Raw genomic sequence first — 19,663 nt, 5'->3', positions numbered from 1 at the left:
ATTCCTCCTACTTCCTCTAAGGCTGTGTGTCTTATACCGCCCTCTGATCCTTTTCTTTGCTCTGCCTGCTGTCCTCCTGGTCATCCCTGGGCTTTCTCTTCATAGGACTTCCGCATTGGCTCATGACATGAATTTCTTCTCTTAGTCATACACGTCTTACTGCTGCTTGGCCCCCTCAACTCCTGTGCTGTCTCCTTGGCTCTAACCTTGCATTCCAGAACATTTCGGCTTTTGGAATATTAAACTTGGTTTTGTGCTTATTCAGTTTTTTACTCTGTGTAATACCTACTCTTTGACTTTATCGAGAGCAGTACTCTTGTTTGGATTTTTCGGTTATCTCTTGCTTTCACTTTGTTCCTACTCATCTGTGATCCACGGATCGCTTACTCTGCCATTGTTGACTCATGGGCTCTTTGGCCATGGAGGAGACCTGCAGCCTGGATCAGTCAAGGAACTGGATTTCTTTCCTGCATCCAGATCACAGGAAACAGTTATATGACCTTGTGGATTTTTAAGCCACTATAAAGTTAGCATTTCTAGCATTAGTCAGTTTTCTTTCCTGTTTCCCTCAGTGACTTTTCTCTTTTCAATAATCTACCCCTGAAACTTGCCACTATCTACCGCCCATTCACTTATTTGTGTGTGTGTGTGACTGAAAAAAGCAGAGATTGCATTATACTTTACATAAAGAAGAAATGGGAGGCCAAGATAGAAGGTCCTATTGTTACCTTTTCTGGCTCGTAAAATTGTTGTCTGACTGTCAGATTAACTAAATCTGCATTTTAAAGTTACTATAAAAAGTAACGTGTACAAATCATTCATACATAGAGTAATCTTCCCTTACTCCTAACATAATTGCTTTAACCTAGCTGTTGTAAGAGTTGCGTTGTAACAGTGTAACCTATTTGTTGTAACCTAACTTGAAGTGATGTGCTTGCTTTTCAGTATCTTAACAACTTTAAGCATAAAGATGAGGAATTTAACTTACATCCTCCTAATTTTTTATTTTTTGTTCTTCTGTTGGTTATTTTTATAACTTTAAATAACATGCTTAAACCTATGTTTATGAATTTATTAGACTGTATCTCAGCTCCCTGTTGTGTGTGTGTGTCTCTGTCCCTTCTTGAGCTCTCCATTGGTTGGTTCTGAAAATTAGTCAACAGCACCTAAAATATCATGCCTACATGTGTATTATTTACTGAATAATCATAGAGGAGGAGCTGGGCTCTAGGGCTGTTTTACTTGTGCTGCTCAACAGGTGTTTCAAGCATTTTGTTCTTTACCTATTATTTACTCAAAACCGTATTAGGTTTTTTCATATTTGTATCACAGTTGACATGTATGTCTTTTTCTTAACATTTTTTTAAATTGGCCATCTTTTTTATTACTTTCACTGCAAAACAATTTTTACAGGATCACAATAAAATAAATAAAAAGAAAAAAGCTAAAATCCTGTCATTTCAACGAATTCAACCATTTTTATTTTTTAAAATTACATTCAGCCTTTGTATGCATATATAATTTGTATATCATTGGATATTTTTGTTATCATGGGTCTTACTTAGCATTTCTGATTACCTTTGTTTTCTTGTGGAGGGAAGAAACATACACTTTCTTTGCTATATCTTGTATCTTCCGGCTTCTTATTTACTGAGTGCTCTGATATGCTTCTAGGGCTGCTGCACTGCTGTCAGCCTTGAATTTCTTTTCATTATACTCTTGGGTTAGTTCTGCCTGTTCCTGGACCCCATGTTGTCATCTTCGTTCCCTGTTTTGCTTTAGTACCTCAAGTAGTTTATTTAGAAATGGTGCGTGAAAGTTGAACTTAGAGTCCTTGCATTGTTTACACATTCAGCTGACAGTTTGTCTTTTAAGGTGTCGTTAGAATTTTTGGTCTGCTGTTATCCTCCAGCCCCTGCATACTTTTATGAATATTTCATTTTCTACTTCTTCACACTACTTTGTCCACTGACTTCACCTGGAAGCCCCATTCCCACTCTTGCATCCTCTTCCACTGAGAAATCAAGGCCATCTATTTAAACTTTGTTTTCCCCTCTTAACCTTCTTTTAGTACTCTCCTATTATTACCTCTGTGGCTGTTCTTCCTTTTTATCTCAGTGGTAAAAGTATCACATTCCTCCCATGGCTAATTTTGTCCCTCTGTGCTTTGGATCTCATTCCTTCCAGCCTTCTCATCTTTATGTCTCCTGTATCTTCACACTTTTACTATATGTTTTAATATTTATATGCAATATTTATATATAATGTATTACATATATATACTTTATATTTACTATTTCTACTTTATATCTAATATTTATATATTACATATTATACACTTTTTAAACCTTAAGAGCAAAAATAAAAGCAGCTATTCTTTCCTTTTACCCTGCGTCTCTCTTTAGCTGTCATTCTGTTTCTCTTTTCCCTTCCCAGCCAAGTTTTTGAAAGCATGTCTCCATTTATTGTTAGCATTTTTGATGGCATACACACTCCCCAGATAGCCTAGTCTGGGCTATGTTTCCTGCTCACTCCACTCAAATTGCTCACTGATGATCTCAGTGCTGTCAAATCCAAGGGATGCTGTTCTGTCCTAATTTTACTTGAAACATTCAACACTGACTTATTTTTTTGAAATGGCCTTCTTTCCTCTGCTTTTCTGATGCTGTGTCACTGTGTCACGTCTGCTTGCCTTCCTGCCTGTTCCTGTTGGTCACCTTGTTGGGTCTTCATCTGCCCGCCCTTTCGGTGTTGATTTTGCTCAGAGTTCTGTCCTTACCTTTCTGATCTTCTTCACAACCACAGTTTCATCTCCTACTTGGTGTGGATATGGTCTAAACCTTGATTTCTAGGCCACTGTGTTTGACTGCCAGACCCAGTGCTTGCATTAGGCTGTCTCACCGACACCTCAGATACAAGTTGTGCTTGTTGTATGATAGATTCTCAGCAAATATCAGAACAAATAAATGAGTGTCTTGAATATAGGAAATTAATGGCTCTCAATTTTTATTGTGTATGTGTCTATTTAAGAAGATGCTGAAAAAATGCTTATTCAGAGCTTGTCCTACAAGGTCACTACCTCTCTTCCTTCTTTCGTTGTTATTTTACTAGGTCATGGTACTTTTGTTTTAAGAAAGGAGAAGAGAAAGAAGTTTCAGTCTGTTTCTGTTGCTCTGTCTGAATAGCTGTTGTTGAAATGATGGGGGGAGGGTTCTCAGAGTGGAATATGTTATCTGTGGATTTAATTTTTTTAAATAAATTTATTTTATGCATTTATTTTTGGCTGCGTTGGGTCTTTGTTGCTGCGTGTGGGCTTTCTGTAGTTGCGGTGACGGGGGCTACTCTTCATTGCAGTGCGTGGGCTTCTCGTTGCGGCGTGTGGGCTTCTCGTTGCGGCGTGCGGGCCTCTCGTTGCGGTGTGCGGGCTTCTCGTTGCGGTGGCTTCTCTTTTTGTGGAGCACAGGCTCTAGGCACATGGGCTTCAGTAGTTGTGGCACGTGGGCTCAGTAGTTGTGGTGCACGGGCTCAGTTGCTCCTCAGCATGTGGGATCTTCCCTGACTAGGGCCCAAACCCACGTCCCCTGCATTGGCAGGCAGATTCTTAACCACTGTGCCACCAGGGAAGTCCCTGTGGGTTTAATTTATCTATGTATTCCACATTCCTTAGTGTCATGGATAATAGGATTGGACTATTTTTTGTCTTTTTTTTTTTTTTTTTCGGGGAGAGGGGTTTGATTTGGTAAAGTGTTTGTGGGAAAGGGGGAGTTGGTGATATTTGTGAGCAATGGAAATTGATGAGAAACTTCTGTTCTCTTCATGTCATCTGCTGGTTTGTAGAGCCTGGCACTGACCAGGTGTTGTGGTGACAGGTGCTAAGCAGGCACTCAGTTTAGAGGTAAATGCTAATGGGCTGGTGTCATTTTCAGGTGAATTATTTAATTATAGACGAAGGGTATTAGACGTTTTACAGTGTGCTCTCAGAAGTAGAATAGCATTTAACTTCATGTGAGGTGTTGTAAATGAACTTATCCATTCTGATACAGTAGAAATGACTAACCTGAAGCCCTAAAGAAAGAATTGGCCGCTTTAAAAATTTTTCAAGTGATGTTTTTGCATTCTTTAAAATGCTTGCTCCCAAAACACACACACGCACACACCCAACTAGCCAACTAACAGTCCACAACTTAGAAAGAAACAGTGGATAGGGCCAAGAGACCTGGGATACATCTCTGTATACTGTGCCACATTTTTCTTAGTTGTAAGGTGAGGATTATATCTGTATCCCTCAGTAACACTGAGAGAAGTGTATATTCTGAGTTCATTAGAAAGGGAGTCAGCATAAATATTCCCTCTTTCTATTAGAAAGGTGATTGATATGGCTTAAACAGCCACCATTATCAACTGAGAGAATAAGATTTGAGTCTTGAAATAGAAACGGTTTGAAATGCAAATTTTTATGTGCAGCTACTGTTTTGACAACCAAATCATTCCTTCTTCCTTTTGTAGGCTTTAGAATCCAAATTAGCAGCTTGCAGGAATTTTGCAAAGGACCAAGCATCACGAAAATCCTATATTTCAGGGAATGTTAACTGTGGGGTGATGAATAGCAACGGCACGAAGTTCTCTCGATCAGGGCACACGTCTTTCTTCGACAAAGGGTAAGTCTTGGAAATTCTAAACGTTAATTTTTTGGGTAGTGAAGTTGCCCATTATTAATTGAGCTTGTTGAACTTTGAAAAGATAAACTCAGTTTGATAAACCTACCTGAAGCGTTATCATTGAGATCTTAGGGGACATGAAGTCTGTTGTCTTCTAGTCCCCATGGAGTCTGTTGCCCTGGGAACCCTGACTCTGAAGCTTCTGTCCTGGGAAGCAGACTCTTGAAAGGCAGCTGTGTTAGGCTCTGGGGATTTAAAGATGACTGTGATACAGTCCTTGTGCTCAAGGTGCTTGCAGGCTAGTAGACTTTCTTGGCAAATATTTGTTAAGAGTAGAAGAGAACGTGATGGTCATGTATGTGTGAACTCTTCAACAAACCTTCTGTCTGAAGATTTTAGAAAAATATAAAACCACTGGATCAAGTACAGTTTAGGAGATACAAGTTTTGTATAATGTGAAGATGTTTTTTGGGGAATTGAGAATTTAAAAAAATTGTTGTAAGATTAAAGCGGTGGTACATCCTTAATACAAAAAATATGTCAGTTGGTACAGAGTATATAAAGTAAAAAGTGTTTTCCGTTTTCACACTGTTTTTGCATCCTTATGGTTATTCCTAGGCATGTAAAATCGTATTTTTATGCATCTGCTATACACTTTTAAAAACTTACGGGCTACTTTATTTTATTTAATTAATTAATTAATTAATTTTTGGCTGTGTTGGGTCTTCGTTGCTGCGCGCGGGCTTTCTCTAGTTGCAGCGAGCGGGCTTCTCACTGCGGTGGCTTCTCTTGTTGCGGAGCACAGGCTCTAGGCACGTGAGCTTCAGTAGTTGTGGCATGTGGGCTCAGTAGTTGTGGCTCGTGGGCTCTAGAGCGCAGGCTCAGTAGTTGTGGAGCACGGGCTTAGTTGCTCCACGGTGTGTGGGACCTTCCCGGACCAGGGATCGAACCTGTGTCCCCTGCATTGGCAGACGGATTCTTCTTTTTTTTTGGCTGCATTGGGTCTTCGTTGCTGCACACGGGCTTTCTCTAGTTGCGGCGAGCGGGGGCTACTCATCATTGTGGTGCGCGGGCTCCTCATTGCGGTGGCTTCTCTTGTTGCGGAGCACAAGCTCTAGGCACGCGGGCTCCAGTAGTTGTGGCTTGCGGGCTCTAGAGCGCAGGCTCAGTAGTTGCGGCGCATGGGCTTAGTTGCTCCACGGCACGTGGGATCTTCCCGGACCAGGTCTCGAACCCATGTCCCCTGCATTGGCAGGCGGATTCTTAACCACTGCGCCACCAGGGAAGCCAAGCAGACGGATTCTTAACCACTGTGCCACCAGGGAAGTCCCTGGGATACTTTAAATACTGCTCTACAATATGCCTGTGGTGACTTATATTGCCAGTATCTTTCCGTGTCAGTACATATTGTTCTACTCAATTAAAAAAAAACAAACCAACAAAATGCTGCATGCATATACTCTTGTATGGGTGTGCCTTGGTCTAGGTAACTGGTTAGGACCTATGGTCTGAGATGCTGACCGTGTGACTTAAGGTAGCTGGTAGTGGAGCAGCAACTGAGGCACCAGTGGTCCCTTGCCACTGTCTCTGCTTTGAGTCATAGAGGCAGCTTGTCCTTGTTCTGTGAAAGCAATATAGAAATTTTCACAACTTCTTAAAGGAACTTGTATTTTCTGCTTTCCTCAGTGACAGTGGCACATTTGTGGAGGCCTTGATTTGATACATAGTCCACTCTAAAAAGCTTTTTGTGTTCATCCTTGTGGAGTGGAGTGTTCTGGTTTTTCTCTCTCCCTTAAGAGAATTCTACCTTGAAGTATATGTATTTCATTAAGGAGCACATTCTAAAATAATATATAAATCAGGGCTTTCTTTATACACATTTCATTAAAAGCACATTCTAAAATATCAACATATAAATCAGAACTTTATTCTAACCGTTGGGGCTCCTCAGTGGTGGTAAGAATAAAATTAATATTCCACATGTTTAGGAGTTCCAGGCAACCTTGAGGAGTGTCATTTTTTTTGTTCTGTTTTTTTTTTTTTTTTTTTTTTGGCGGTACGTGGGCCTCTCACTGCTGTGGTCTCTCCCGTGGTGGAGCACAGGCTCCGGATGCGCAGGCTCAGCGGCCATGGCTCACGGGCCTAGCCGCTCCGCGGCATGTGGGATCCTTCCGGACCGGGGCACGAACCCGCGTGCCCCGCATCGGCAGGCGGACTCTCAACCACTGCGCCACCAGGGAAGCCCAGAACAAATTTTTAATTGTATTCTTTCTGTTAAGAATGAAATATGGTTTTGTGGGTTGGCTTTTTCTCAAGTGTTTAGTTTACATGGTAAATGGATTGTATATGCACACTCAAATGTTAACCTATTCTTGCTCGAGTTACGTTTGTAGTTGCCATCTTCCTGAGGATAACTCTCTTGTGGGTTTTGCTATGTTCTTGCTGCTTTGCTTTGATTCTGGCTTCCTTTTGGCCTGCCTGGCTTTTTACCTCTGGCCTTCCTTCCTGCTCACCTGGTGACTAGATAAAAACCATGATGGCATATACCTGCTGCAAAAGGAAGGGGTAAATATCCCCACTCCCAGCTCCATTATTAGACCTGGCTGGTTAAAAGCATAAATGACAGTTCCTGTAGAAGTGTAGCTTGTAGTTTCAGCATGAGAAGAAGCTTTCCATTTTAAAAAAGCCTTTGGCTCTAGAACTTGCCTGCTGCCTCTCACTCCTAAGGAGTCTGTCTGTAGCACTGTTACTGTTAGGGAGAGTTTGCCAAAGTTGGTTTGCGTGCGTGTGCACGTATTGAATGTGTGTGTATACACTGTGCGCTCCTGCTTCCCTCAGAATCTTGAGATGAAGCAACGCCTTACCACGTAAACATAAAGCCTTATTGTTATGTATTGCTTTATGGGATTTGAAAATATTTTGTAAGTTCTGATTAGTTGAGGGCTTCTTGGAGTCAGGGTTTTATCTAGTCTGATCACTTCAGTCCCTAAAATGCGGGTTGCTGGGCCTACTTCCCTTTTGTTGCTGTTTCCTCCAACTGCTACCAGCCGTTCATATCACTCATCCAAAAGGACACCAGTTCACATGCAGTGCAGTCATTTGAGTTCTCTCAAAAATGTTCTTGTTTTCTCCATAGCTTTTGTTTAGCTTCTTACGTATCACTTGTCCTAATTTTGTAAGCCAGTCTGATTTCTTTTGGGTTGGGTGTAGGTGAACGTAAACTAATTTTAGGGCATGGTGTGAAAATAGTATTTGTATTACTGTTTAATATTTTTTCCTTTCTTTTACTAGGCAAGAAAAAGTTATATTTCCCACGTTGTTCATGGGTAACTGAACTTGTTTGCTGTGCTCTTTCATTCTTAATCATGGTGTGTGGTGGAAGACAAGTTAACATTAACAAACTGGTTTTACTAACTGCATGGGGCTGACTGCTTTAACCAACTTCCAGCCCATGAGTGAGCTTTCGAGTTCCTGTTTGATTTGACTGTGCACCATTATTATTGGTTCAGCTGTGCAAAACAAAAACAAGTTAGCTGTAGTGGTCCTGGGGCGGTTGTGAAGTGCTCTGATGGTACTCCTGTTACAGGTGGGAGTGTGGTAGAGATGACGCCAGCCGTCTTGGGGCGGGGGGTTGGGGGTCACTGCCAGGCCCTGGGACCTGCATATGACTGCCTCCACGGGCCTGGGGTGCTTCCTGTTACCCAGTGTCTTCTGTTTTCTCAAAGCAGCACTAATGATATTGGATTCTTGCTGTGTGGGGAGTTTCCTCTGTGCCCACGCTTGTGTTCCCTCAGGACACTGGAATGGTAGATGGGGACGTGTATAAGGGCTGCCTTCCTTTTGAGAAATGTAAATTTCAGTTTGCAGCGCCTGGGCCGAGGACTGGCGCTGTGCTGAGCTTCCATTTATCCATATAGCTGGAAGACTCGGGTCTGGAGTGTGCCTGCCTGCTCTCCTGAATTAGCTCTAGCCCAATCTCTTCCTTTTCTTTCCTGCCCTCTCAGGTGTACCTGTCCTTGCTTTGACAGATTTAGTCCCCATGCTTTATCTATATTGTGTTAAATTATTATCCTCCTGACCAGCTTCTAAACATGCATTGGTTCTTTTCCCTCTTTCACGTCTTCTGTTGCCATTTGCAGCTGACCTTAGTTCCTTATCTTAGCTGGATTCTCTATTTTTCAGACTCTTAAACTAGATTTTTGTGGTATGATCAGGAAATTTTATAGCTTCTGGAACCTTTTTTACTTAGATGATTCCCAGATCTGTATCTCCATCCCTGCCCATTTTTTTCTCCATTCAGTCCTGTGTTGTCCACTGGGACATTGCCCTTCGGCTCTTTTGCTGCTCCCTAAAACCAAATGTGGTGAGTATGGAGATGTTTCTTTTCTTGGAAACCTTTCCTTATTGCACAGCTTTGCGGTTCCCTCAAGGGACCTCACCAGACTGATAATTCTGCCTCTAGGTTCAGCTTTCTCCTTCCTCCTGGTCTTTTACTTCCTAATTCTTGACTCCAAGAGGGGTGCTAGGTAAGACCCTGGTGGATTGTTATTCTCTCTCTCTCCCATAGAACTTTCAAATCCAGAATTCCCATTTCTGTCCACACAGAGAAGCTACTTTATCTAGTTTCTTGTTTTCCCTTTATATTTTGGATTGCACTGCTTATTTTTCCCATTAGAGCAACCTGCAGTGGGAGCACCAACGTGCTTGTTCACTGGAGCCTGTCAGGTGTCCCTGGGCCAGGAGGAAACTGAGAAAGGATAATGGCCTGGGCATTTGGAGGCAGGTTGTGGGCCCAGCTCCCCATTGACAAGCTCACAGGGTGCACTCAGGTGAATGGCTGGACCTTCTCCTGCTTTTGTTTCCTTGGCAGTATAACAATGGGGATGAACTTAACATTCCTTAAAGGTCCATTCCTGAAAATGCAGGAATCTCAGTCCTAAACCTGCATGTGGAGCCATCCTCACATTTGCTGCTTTTGCACGCCTATGGAACAGGTGCCAGGTTCTTCTTGGCACCCAGCAGTGCTCCCTTTCTGCCGAGTTTTGGGGACTGTCTGTAGCCCTGCCTTCTGCCGTGCTCTGTACAGCTGGGAATCTGATGTCCACACGTGTAAAGCTGAAGCTGTTTGTGAGGCCTGCCTAGTTAGTTCTCCCTGAGGTTCTAGGAGAGGCAGGCATCAGGGCTCTGGGACCAGGCAGACAAATGGCTTATTATGCGAGGGCTACAATGGCATGTAGGATGTGGGCTCTGTCCCCAGAAGAGGCAAAGGCATACAGCCTTGGAGGATGGAGAGGGATGATTTAAAGTTTTCAAATGTGATGAAGCTCAAATATCAGACCTCCCCAGCCCAAAGAGAAAAGAGAAAATCTTGAGTGTGCATCACTGAGGTGGACAAATGGACAACAGGGAGAGATTGCACTGGTCAGAGCCCCTTCTGTTGCTCTTGGCCTGTGTGCGTAGCATGATTTCCAACTCAAAATCTATACGCAGGTTAGTTTCTTCAGATGTTAACTGTTCTTCAAAGTAGTCAAGGGTCTAGTCAAGTCTCTTTGCATGCCTGTTTCTCCAGGAGGTTGCCCTCACCTCTTCAGTGTATGAAACTGTCATCTTGATCTTGGTGGGGAATGTGTCTGTGTTTCGTTTTTTTAAGAGAACCTCTGTCCGTGAGTCTGTATTCAACTCCCTGGGCCCCTCTGATGAGTAGGCCGGTGGGGACAGTGGTGGGTATGTGTGGGGCAGTCCGGCCCCTTGCACTTGGTGGCATCTCCCAAGTTGTGAGTGGGACACATTTTCCTAGGAAGTTTGTCAGTATGGAAGGGCTGCAGTGGTGTCCTGAGAGGGGCTGCAGGCCTTGCACTCATTCCCTCATTGCTTCCTGAGGCTGTGCTGCTGGGCGCTGGGGCTGGGGCGGGGCTGGGTCCTGGCTGCAGGTGCTTGCGCTGGGCGGGGCTGGTGTCTCACAAGGTGGCAGAGAAGCCTACCCATCTGGCTTTGCTTGCTGAACAATTTAAAAAAGTTATTTTTCTCCCCCTTATTTAAGATGTTCCTGTACATTGTAGGAGGTTTGGAAAACAACAGAAAAGTATAAAGTAGTAAATAAAATTTACCCACAACTCAGAGGGAAGAAGAGTAACTATTGTTCCATTTTCCTTCTGTAGTATATGTGGGGGTGCGTGTGTGTGTCCACACGTTCTAGATTTAGCTCTGGGTGGTAATGTCTAGCTGTATAAGGGGCTGTAGTCCAGAATATATACTACTCACTTTTTTTGCCTTCATATTATGGAGCATATCCAGTTTGGTAACCTGATGCTTTTTCCACCTAGCGTTAATTACATTCGGAATATTTTCCGTGCTGTTAAGAACCCTGGAATGTGTTTTTAATGGCTGTATGGTATTTCATTGTTGGTTTGTACCCTTATTTATTTAGGTAGTTCCCTACTGGTAGACGTTTAACCTGCTCTGTTGGGAAATCAATCAGGGCTGTGGCTGCCACGGCCAGTGTGATGAAGTTGCCGAGAAGGGAGCAGTAGTGTCATCACCCCCAGGACCACGGGCTTCTCAAGTCTCTCACCAGCTCATGCTCTCTAGGCAGCTCTCTCCCCTGGGCATCAGGATTCTGCTCTAGGCCGGGAAGAGGAATAGTTGTAGAGAGCAAATGAATTTCGCTGTGTGTCGAGTGATTTTAAATGACAGTCTCTCTTTCTCTTCCCTTCCTTCTCTGCTCTGGCCACCCCCACAGGGCAGTAAACGGCTTTGACCCGGCTTCTCCTCCTCCCGGTCTGGGCTCCTCGCGCCCGTCGTCGGCACCGGGTATGCTGCCTCTCAGCGTGTGAGTGCCTGGCCTCCAGGTCGGGGCTCCCGCCCTCCTGCAACAACCCAGGACACCCACGCCTCACCCCTCGGTGCCCGGGCCCAGCTCGTGCCCCTCCGTCTGCCTCCCCACGGCTGGCAGAGGGCAGGCTGCATGCAGTGGCGGCTGCTGGGCCCTGCCCAGCCCCAGGACTCTGCGCGACATCAATACTGGCTATTTTCTCTTCTCGCCGTAGTGCCGTTGGTTTCACATGATTGCACTTTTGTGGGTCACAAGGTGATACATACACGTATTACTTGGTCACTGGATGCAGAAGTACCCATTCATCACACCTGCCTCATAGCCCCCTCCCTGCTTTACTGATAGGATTTAGTTATGTTTAGGACATTGCTGATCTTCTAGAGGTTCTCCCCCAAATCAGGTCGACGTGTGCTCTCCTCCTGAGCTCCCACCCAAGCACCTCCAGTGCTCATGGATCATGTGTCCCCCACCTCCACCCCCACGGTTTGGGCCTGTTGCTGGCAAAGAGGAAGGTCACTGAATTAGGGAACATTTTCTGCACCTTCTGGTTTTACTTTAGCAGTTATCATTCCATAGACTAGCCTCCCAGAGCAGCAGAATGCCTGTCTGAGCCCAGGTGGCAGGAGCTTCTGGGACCTGGGCACGTGCAGGGCTGTGCCTCTGCCGTCTCCTCCTCCTCCATGTGCCTGAGACTCGGAGCAGGGGGTGGTGGCAACCTCCTCGCCAGCTCTCTGGTCCTTTAGTTAAATGACACCTTCAGACTGTTTTTGTTTTGTTTTCAGAGGGCCTGTCCAGTTGTGTTAGGAAGGGTTGAGTGGCCTGATTCCAGGGGCTGGCTGGTGCCAGCTCCTGGGGGCAGACTGACCATAAGTGGTTGTCCCTGTGCATCCTTTGATTACTCTCATGCTGCATTTACTGTTTACATTTGTTTTATTGTACATAGGTTTGTAAACATTATTGCCTAAGATATTTGTATATAACTTGGGCTTTGTAGCTTTTATTTATTCAGAACTCATATGGCATGTTAAAGACTTATGATGGTGTCCTACTCTGGGCAGCTGTGTAGGATCATCACGTGGTTAAAAAAAATACTCCCCCTCAAAAAAAATCTTTTAATGTGGAAACAATAAATTTCACAGAAAAAAAGAAAAAGGATTGAGGTTGCTTTATTGGGTTTCTGCCATCCTGGGAGAGAAGAGCTGGAGTTGCAAAGCCAGGTTCAAATGTCACTTCTGTTGTGACATGGGACACGGGGATGGACAGCAGCTGTGGAATAGGGCAAAGAAAATTCAGGCGGCCTCAGGATGTGTGAACAGGCATTCTCATGCTGACTGTTTTTTATTTATTTTTTTAAAAATTGAAGTATATTTGATGTCCAATTTTACACAAGTTACAGGTATACAATATAGAGATTCACAATCTTTAAAGGTTATATCCCATTAATAGTTACTACAGAGTACCGGCTGTGTTCCCTGTGTTGTACAATACATCCTTGTGGCTCATGTATTCCTCATGCTGATTCTTGATGCTGGTTTCTGCTCTTAGCTGTGATTTCCAGGAGCAGCCTGAGAATAGCCCTGGCCCCATTTGGAAATCTGGGAGGAAGGACCTGCACTTTGAGGGAGGCAGCTTGCTAAGTCTTGGAGTAACCGCGATGGATCCAGGAGCTGGTCCTCCTGCTGGGTTGCTGTTCATGACACGTGCTGGTGTTCTGGGATTAGAGGTTACTTGGATCCGGGCTTCTCTCCTCGTCCCCTGAGAGAAGGTGCCAGATGTTTAGTAGCAAGAGACAGGGTGACTGGACTTGAGCAAGTTAACTGGGGCATCTGTACTAATGTGTCAGATTCTGAGCACTGCTTATAACAAAGAGCATAAACGGAGTAGTTTGTAGTTTGAAGACTATATGTAAATGAAAAGTAAGTGAATCCAGTTCCTAAGTGAATAAGAAACGTTAAGGTAGGATACATTAAACATTTTTTCTTCTGTCAGTGTGCAGGCAGGAATAGCTTCTGTTAGTTGTTCCTGGAGATTTCATCATAAGTTGGCTCACGAGACACGCTTGTCCTGGTGTGTGTGCTGTGCCCAGCTCTGCTGGCCGAACAGTTGAAAAGAAAACTCCAGGTCTCTTACTGATGGGCAGCCTCCCAGCTTCTTTCCCAGCCATCATTGGAAGGGTTGGATTAGATCAGAGGTTTCAACGTTTAGCAGACCTCTTTGTTTATGCAGGAACCCCAAATCTAAAACATAACAAACAGAGCTACTCTGGTTAAAGTAAGGATGAGTTCTGGAGCTTCAATCCTTTTCCTTGGCTCCCCAGCGATTTCTCACTTCCTCTCCAGCTGCACACCCCTGGGATCATCTCACCAGTTGTTATTCAGGCAGTGGCTGGGAGTAGGGCCCTGGCTGCAGGGGCCCACGTGTTATTCACTGATGTCACCACTGCTTTGGGTCCAGGAGAGCACAGGCCAGGTCCGTGAAAGTACGGAGTGTGCTGCTAGGCTTATTTCTGGCCCCTTCAGGACTCCCACATAGTTTTGGTTTTTGATAGCTGCAGCAGCCCTTGGCATATGACCCCCTGAGGAAGCTGGTTGATTCCCCAAGCCTCTTTTAGCTTTCTCCGTGGATTCCAGATCTTCCTCCACTTACAGTGGGATTATGTCCCAGTAAACCCACTCATTGTAAATTGAAAATGCGTTTAATACACTTAACCTACTGAACATCATAGCTTAGCCTCGCCTACCTTAAACATGCTCAGAACGCTTAGACATTAGCCAACAGTTGGGCAAAATCATCTAACACAAAGCCTATTTGATAATTAAGTGTTGACTATCTCATCTAATTGATTGAATAGTGTACTGAAAGTGAAAAACCAAACGGTCGTCTGGGTGCAGAATGGTTGTAACTGTATTGGTTGTTGACTCTCGTGATTGTGTGGCTGACCGGGAACTGCCCTGTCCAGCATTGTGAGAGAGGATTGGGTTGCATATTGTTAGCCTGGGAGAAGATTAAAATCTAAAATTCAAAGCATGCTTTCTATTGAGTGTATCGCTTTTGCATCATGCTAGAATCAAAAAAAATCTTAAACCATTGTAAGTCAGTGACCCTCTGTATCTGGTTCAAGATGCTGCTTTGTACTTGCTCAAATAGAGCATTTGCTTCCTGGTATGAAAGTTCTACTGACTGCTGGCCTGTATAGCTAAAGATCCTCTGAGTGGGTTCTCTTCCTAGGGCTGCTCGATTGCCAGGTTTGCGTGGCTCACACTGAAACCTTCAGGAATGAGCTGCCCCTGGGCTGGGTCCACATGGTCTCCCCTGCGTGGAGGGGGCTGATTTTCCAGGTGGCAAAGGACAGCTTCTTGTCTCCAGATATTTTCATCTCACCACCCATTCCCATCCCTTGCTCCTGAAACATCTTCCTGCATAAAATAGGAGCCAGTTGAGTGGCCGGAAGTGATACCCCACCAACTCAGTGAGGAGCCAGAAGCCACAGCTGGGGTGTTGAGTCACAAGTAGGCAAGTGGCAACTAGATACAGTGACCTGGGCGCAGGATGAGCTGGTTTTGCCTCGGTCTACAGATGGGAAGGCGGGCCCAGGGTTTAGGTGACTGGCCTAAGCTCACACAGCTGGTTCACGGAAGAGCCAGGTTTGGAAAGGAGCCCAGTGTTTTTCTGTCTTCACCACCTTCACCACCTTGTCAAACTCGAGGCCTCGCTGGCCTTCACTCTGTCTCATGCCTCAGGAGGTGAGCTGATTCTGAACGCTTGGAAGTGATGCGCACGAAGGTGACACAGCCTTTGCAGCGGGAGGAATGCGGCTCATCCACCCTCCTCCTCTCCCAATCTTGTCTGTCGTGTGTGGACTCTTTGTTTCTCTCAGAAGCTGTCTTGGAGACGCCATTAGCATCTCCTGCGACCCAAGGTGGAAGCTGGCACCTCTGGGGAAGGGGACATGACCTGGGGTGTGGCAGTGGCTTTAGGGGGCAGCCTGTAGCCAGGTCTCTCCTGCCTGGCCGGTGGTGGGAACAGGGCCTGAGGGGGGTTGGGTCCAGGCTGTCAGTTGTCCACACTGTTTGCCTAGAGGATGCTAAGATAAGCCTTTTCTACATTCTGACTTTTACTTCATGGGTTGTTTTTCTCTCTATATTTGCCTCAAAGTTTGAAACAAATTGAGAGCACTAGCTTGGCCTTTAAAATTTGAATGTGTTTACTGAATTCTTTTCTAAAAATGGGAGCGGGGGCAGGAGGCATCTTTGCAAACCATCTTCCTATGACTTAGAGCATCTTATCTAACAACTGGTCCCATGACTTAAAAATATGATATATGGGAATACAGTGGCCCTTTTTTAATTTTAAGGAAAAACAATCTCTAGTAAATATTAATGTAACAGACTTCTTTTATGAGATAGTGCATGTGAAGAGGCAAATTGGAAAACAGAGCGAAGCTTATGGTGCTGGTGTTTGTGCCATGTGGGGTTATGATTTGGAGTCATGCTTTATCCTGCTGCCCACCTGCACCCGCAGGAGTTATGTTAGTGTTTGGAAACTGAACAGATGTTTCACTTGTTTACCTGTGGGGTGTTTTCTAATCCAGTATCAAGTTTGCTGCCCCCATTGAAATATGGGCATTCTGCTTGGGTCATGATATGCAGGTGGAGGCCTGGGAATGAGGTGCTGGGCTGGCAGGACTGGGCAAGTTTTCTGTGCAGTGGATCAACAGCGACGTCTGTGTGAGGCTCAGAGCCTTGTCAGTAGATGGAGCTGTGAAGCAGTTTTTTGCTTCTAAAAAAAGTGAGTGCTTTAACTGCCCACCCTCCCCAGCAAATCCTGCTGTCACCTAGAATTTAGGGGACTAGGTACACTTTTACATATTGGTGTCACTAAATTAGCCTCTGTAAGTCTTGACTCAGTCTAACAATGTGATAAGCTGTAACAGCTCTTCATCTGTGGTAGTAAGAACAAACAAAATCGGTCTCAACAGTACTAATATAGATGTCTGATGGCAGGGGAATGGAATGGTTGGGATGACTTGTCAGCTGAACAAAAGACCCCAGAGCCACTGAAATGTAAGTGTGCAGTTGTGCTGATCTGTGGGAATGGAAATGATGACACAAAATAGATGCGCATGCAACTGCAGCTTTATAAAAAAAATCAGAGGTGAAATGAAAAGATGAAAATAGTTTACTATTTGTCAAGGGTTCTAAATTTTCCTGTAAAGTTGCTCAAATTTTTTAAAAATTGAAGTAACGAGACTGATTTTCTTTCACTGCCCCAGTTGGTCTGAAGAATTGTGCTGAGTAGTTCTGAGAGTTGACCAAGTAGCACAAAGCAGGGGGCTCCCTGACCTGCCAGATGACCGGGCTGAGTCATACTTGGGGAAATTTTAAAATGCAGATTCCCCCAGGTTCCACCCCAGCAGCAGCCTAGTGAGGAGAGTTCTGTATTTAATGGACTCTCAGACGTCAGCAATTATAAGACACACCTTTATTTTGTAAACCAGTAAGAAAAATGTGCCAGCTGGAACTATGAAAACGCCTGTCGTTTAGACTTTGTGTTTATTGAAAGTCTGAAAGACTTCTTTATGCAGATTTTCATCATATCACACTTAACTCATACATAAAAAGGAAAATGTGAGAGATACTCCTGAAACTTCATTGTGATTCCAACGTTCTGAACTACATTTTGACCCAGAGTTGTCCTTGTCCGTGTTTTCCCAAGCAGTGTCATCGTCTGCGCTGCGGTGAGCACTGGTGATGCAGTACTTCTGGAAAGCATATTCTACTGCTGGCTCCAGAATTTTACTCTAAGCTGCTGACACTCATTCTACAAGATCTGACGCTGGGCTTTATTGACCTTACCAGGAGTCAGGCAATGACAACCACATGACAACTGCCACCTCCTGAAGGTGATTATGAGATGCATGAGCTTACACGTGAGAACAGGAGCATCTTGGCTGCTGTGCAGTGTGGTCCTGTGAAGGAGCCAGCGCTCTGCTTGGATGCCAGTCAGACCCAGTGTTTAACAGTCTGATTATGTCACGTTACATCTCGAATAAGGCTTCGTGACATCCAGTTAGCGGGGACGGATTCCATTATTGGGCGACTTTGAAAAAAATAAACAGACCTCACTGCTGTAATGCATCAAACAGAATTTGTAGTCTTGGTGTTAGGGGTGAAGGACGTGTTCATACTTCGTGCATATGGTACATAGGCACTGTAATTACAGTTAATGTTGTCTTTGGAAACTGGCGTCACGTCATTATATCTTTATAGTGTTTCATGTTAGATTTCTGAAAAGACCTGTATGATTTGCTAGATTTCCAAATGACAGGTGGCTACACGAGGAAGTAGACTGCCTGGTTGGTCCTGACCGTGCACAGGACATAGCATTCTTGCAAATGCTCAGCCTTTGGGAAAGCTCTTGGTGAAGATCTTTTCCCTCCCAGAGCCACTGGGAAGCTTCTGTGGATGGGGACTCGCCTCGGGTCTCAGCCACGGGCTTCACCCAGGCCTGCCTGAACTAGGGGGAGTGGAGCCATGTCTCCACCTTCTAAAGATTCCAGCCTGTGGCCTGTTGTGACTTGATTTTTTTTTTTTTTTTTTTAGGGGCGGGGCAGGAAGTGGTGGTTCCTAGCCTCAGACAACTGTGAGCTCTTTTCTTCCGCAGTCTTGACAGACATGTCTATTGTCATAGCAACGTTGGCGTCAGGAGGAAGGGGCCATGGGTCAGTGATACCCAGAGCCATAGGGAGGACCGGTTATAAGATATCGGTCTTCTAGCTCATTTCGTCTTCATTGAGGTTTCCAGGGATGGGGAAGATTGGTGACAGAAGTAAATGTGATAGGGCACTAGTCTTTCTGATATCAGAATGCCCAGGACAGTCAGGCTAGGCACAGATGTGTTATCCGTACCAAAGTAATTTAAAAGAATTTCCTAGAATGTCTGCATTAAAAAGAGCGGCAACTGTGGTGTGGCAAGGGCAGACAGAGCATTTGAAGTGTACGTGACAGAGTTAAAACCCCAGCAGAGCTCATCTAAACTTCATTTCCACAAAAGGCTAAGGCTTTCCCACGTCTTGCCTGAGTCCTTCCTCACGATGGACCATACACCTGTGGGGTGGGAGCTGGCCTATTGCTTTGTCTTTGACACTCAGAGCCCGGCTCCCAGGGATTGGAATCTGTTCATATAGATTATATGTTTCTCCTGATAGGCTGAGTAGTTGGGAAACAGTGTGACATTAACACCAGTTAAACCAGCCAGCAGGGAAGGATTCTTTTTGAGAAAAACAAGCCTCTGAATTCCACAAACCCCTGGACTGAGATATTGAATGCAGGGGTGAGAACACACCTGAGACACGGTAAGTGCAACTCACCTTTTTTTCCTATGGTAGTGACACAGGAGAAAGGGAACACTTTTGTCCATTTTTCACATCCCCACAACTGCCGAGCAGCCTAGGTATATAGTTCAGACCACCAGAACCGGCCTAAGCTGAGCATATCATGGAAAACCCCCCAGCATTCTCTACATGATTGTGTTCCTCTAGTATTTCTCTCCAGCCTGTCCTAACGGGCTCACAGCTGCCCTTGGATCTCGTCGCTGAATCCTCCCAAAAGCATTTTTAATGTGCATCCTGCCTGAAAATGTAGTCTGAAACATCTTGGACCTCTTAATCCAGTAATGAGCTTCATTGGCTGGTGACTGGAAACCCTCCTCAAGGCTTCATCCTGCAGCCCTGCATTGCTCCCTTCTCCATTAACAGTTGGCGCTCCAGCTCCAGCAGCCCTTTCCTTCCTGATGCAGCTACACACGGAGGCCATCGGTGAGAACAGGATCTGTCACCACGACTGCCCAGACTTAGCCTGTCATCCGACAGTTTCTGCGAGTGCAGTGCCCTCAGATAAAAGCAGCCTGGCTGTCAGCATTTAAACTCTCTGTAGCTTCCAACCTCCGATCAGACCACAGGTGGGAAATCGAGAACAGAAGGTGAGAAAACAGATTTCACGTTCACATGATTATTCTTCTTTATTGAGGTCTGTTTATTCTCAACGGGTGCTTTTTTCCTCCAAGTAAATAGAGCAGGCGTAAATATCTATAATGAATAAATTTATTGTCTTACAAAAATCATTGTCTAGAAATATGGGAATACAAGAAAAGATATTTGCAGTCAGGTGTCTGG

The 19,663-nt window shown here is 44.8% G+C and overlaps 1 protein-coding gene across 10 annotated transcripts in view; it reads left to right on the top strand.

Annotated features, from left to right (window-relative positions):
* NDEL1 (nudE neurodevelopment protein 1 like 1) overlaps positions 1–19,663 on the top strand; it is a 51,108-nt gene that overhangs the window by 20,583 nt on the left and 10,862 nt on the right. Inside the window, exons 8-11 of one of the 10 annotated variants that reach the window (XR_002647729.3) lie at positions 4,507–4,658; positions 17,206–17,392; positions 18,698–18,844; positions 19,288–19,470. Coding sequence is in view for 3 of the 10 variants with exons in the window: in XM_022596175.3 (XP_022451883.1) it covers positions 4,507–4,658; positions 11,398–11,491 (246 nt within the window). In the remaining 7 variants the exon portion in view is untranslated. The other 9 variants (XR_002647727.3, XR_002647732.3, XR_016388843.1 and 6 more) reach the window with 9 other exon arrangements.

The sequence above is a fragment of the Delphinapterus leucas genome, chromosome 19, assembly GCF_059928025.1.
Source record: "Delphinapterus leucas isolate spDelLeu-1000000601 "Yukka" chromosome 19, BTC_Dleu_Yukka2, whole genome shotgun sequence".
Taxonomy (NCBI): domain Eukaryota; kingdom Metazoa; phylum Chordata; class Mammalia; order Artiodactyla; family Monodontidae; genus Delphinapterus; species Delphinapterus leucas.
Note: the sequence above shows the minus strand (reverse complement) of the source record. Positions and strands in the feature narration are given on the sequence as shown.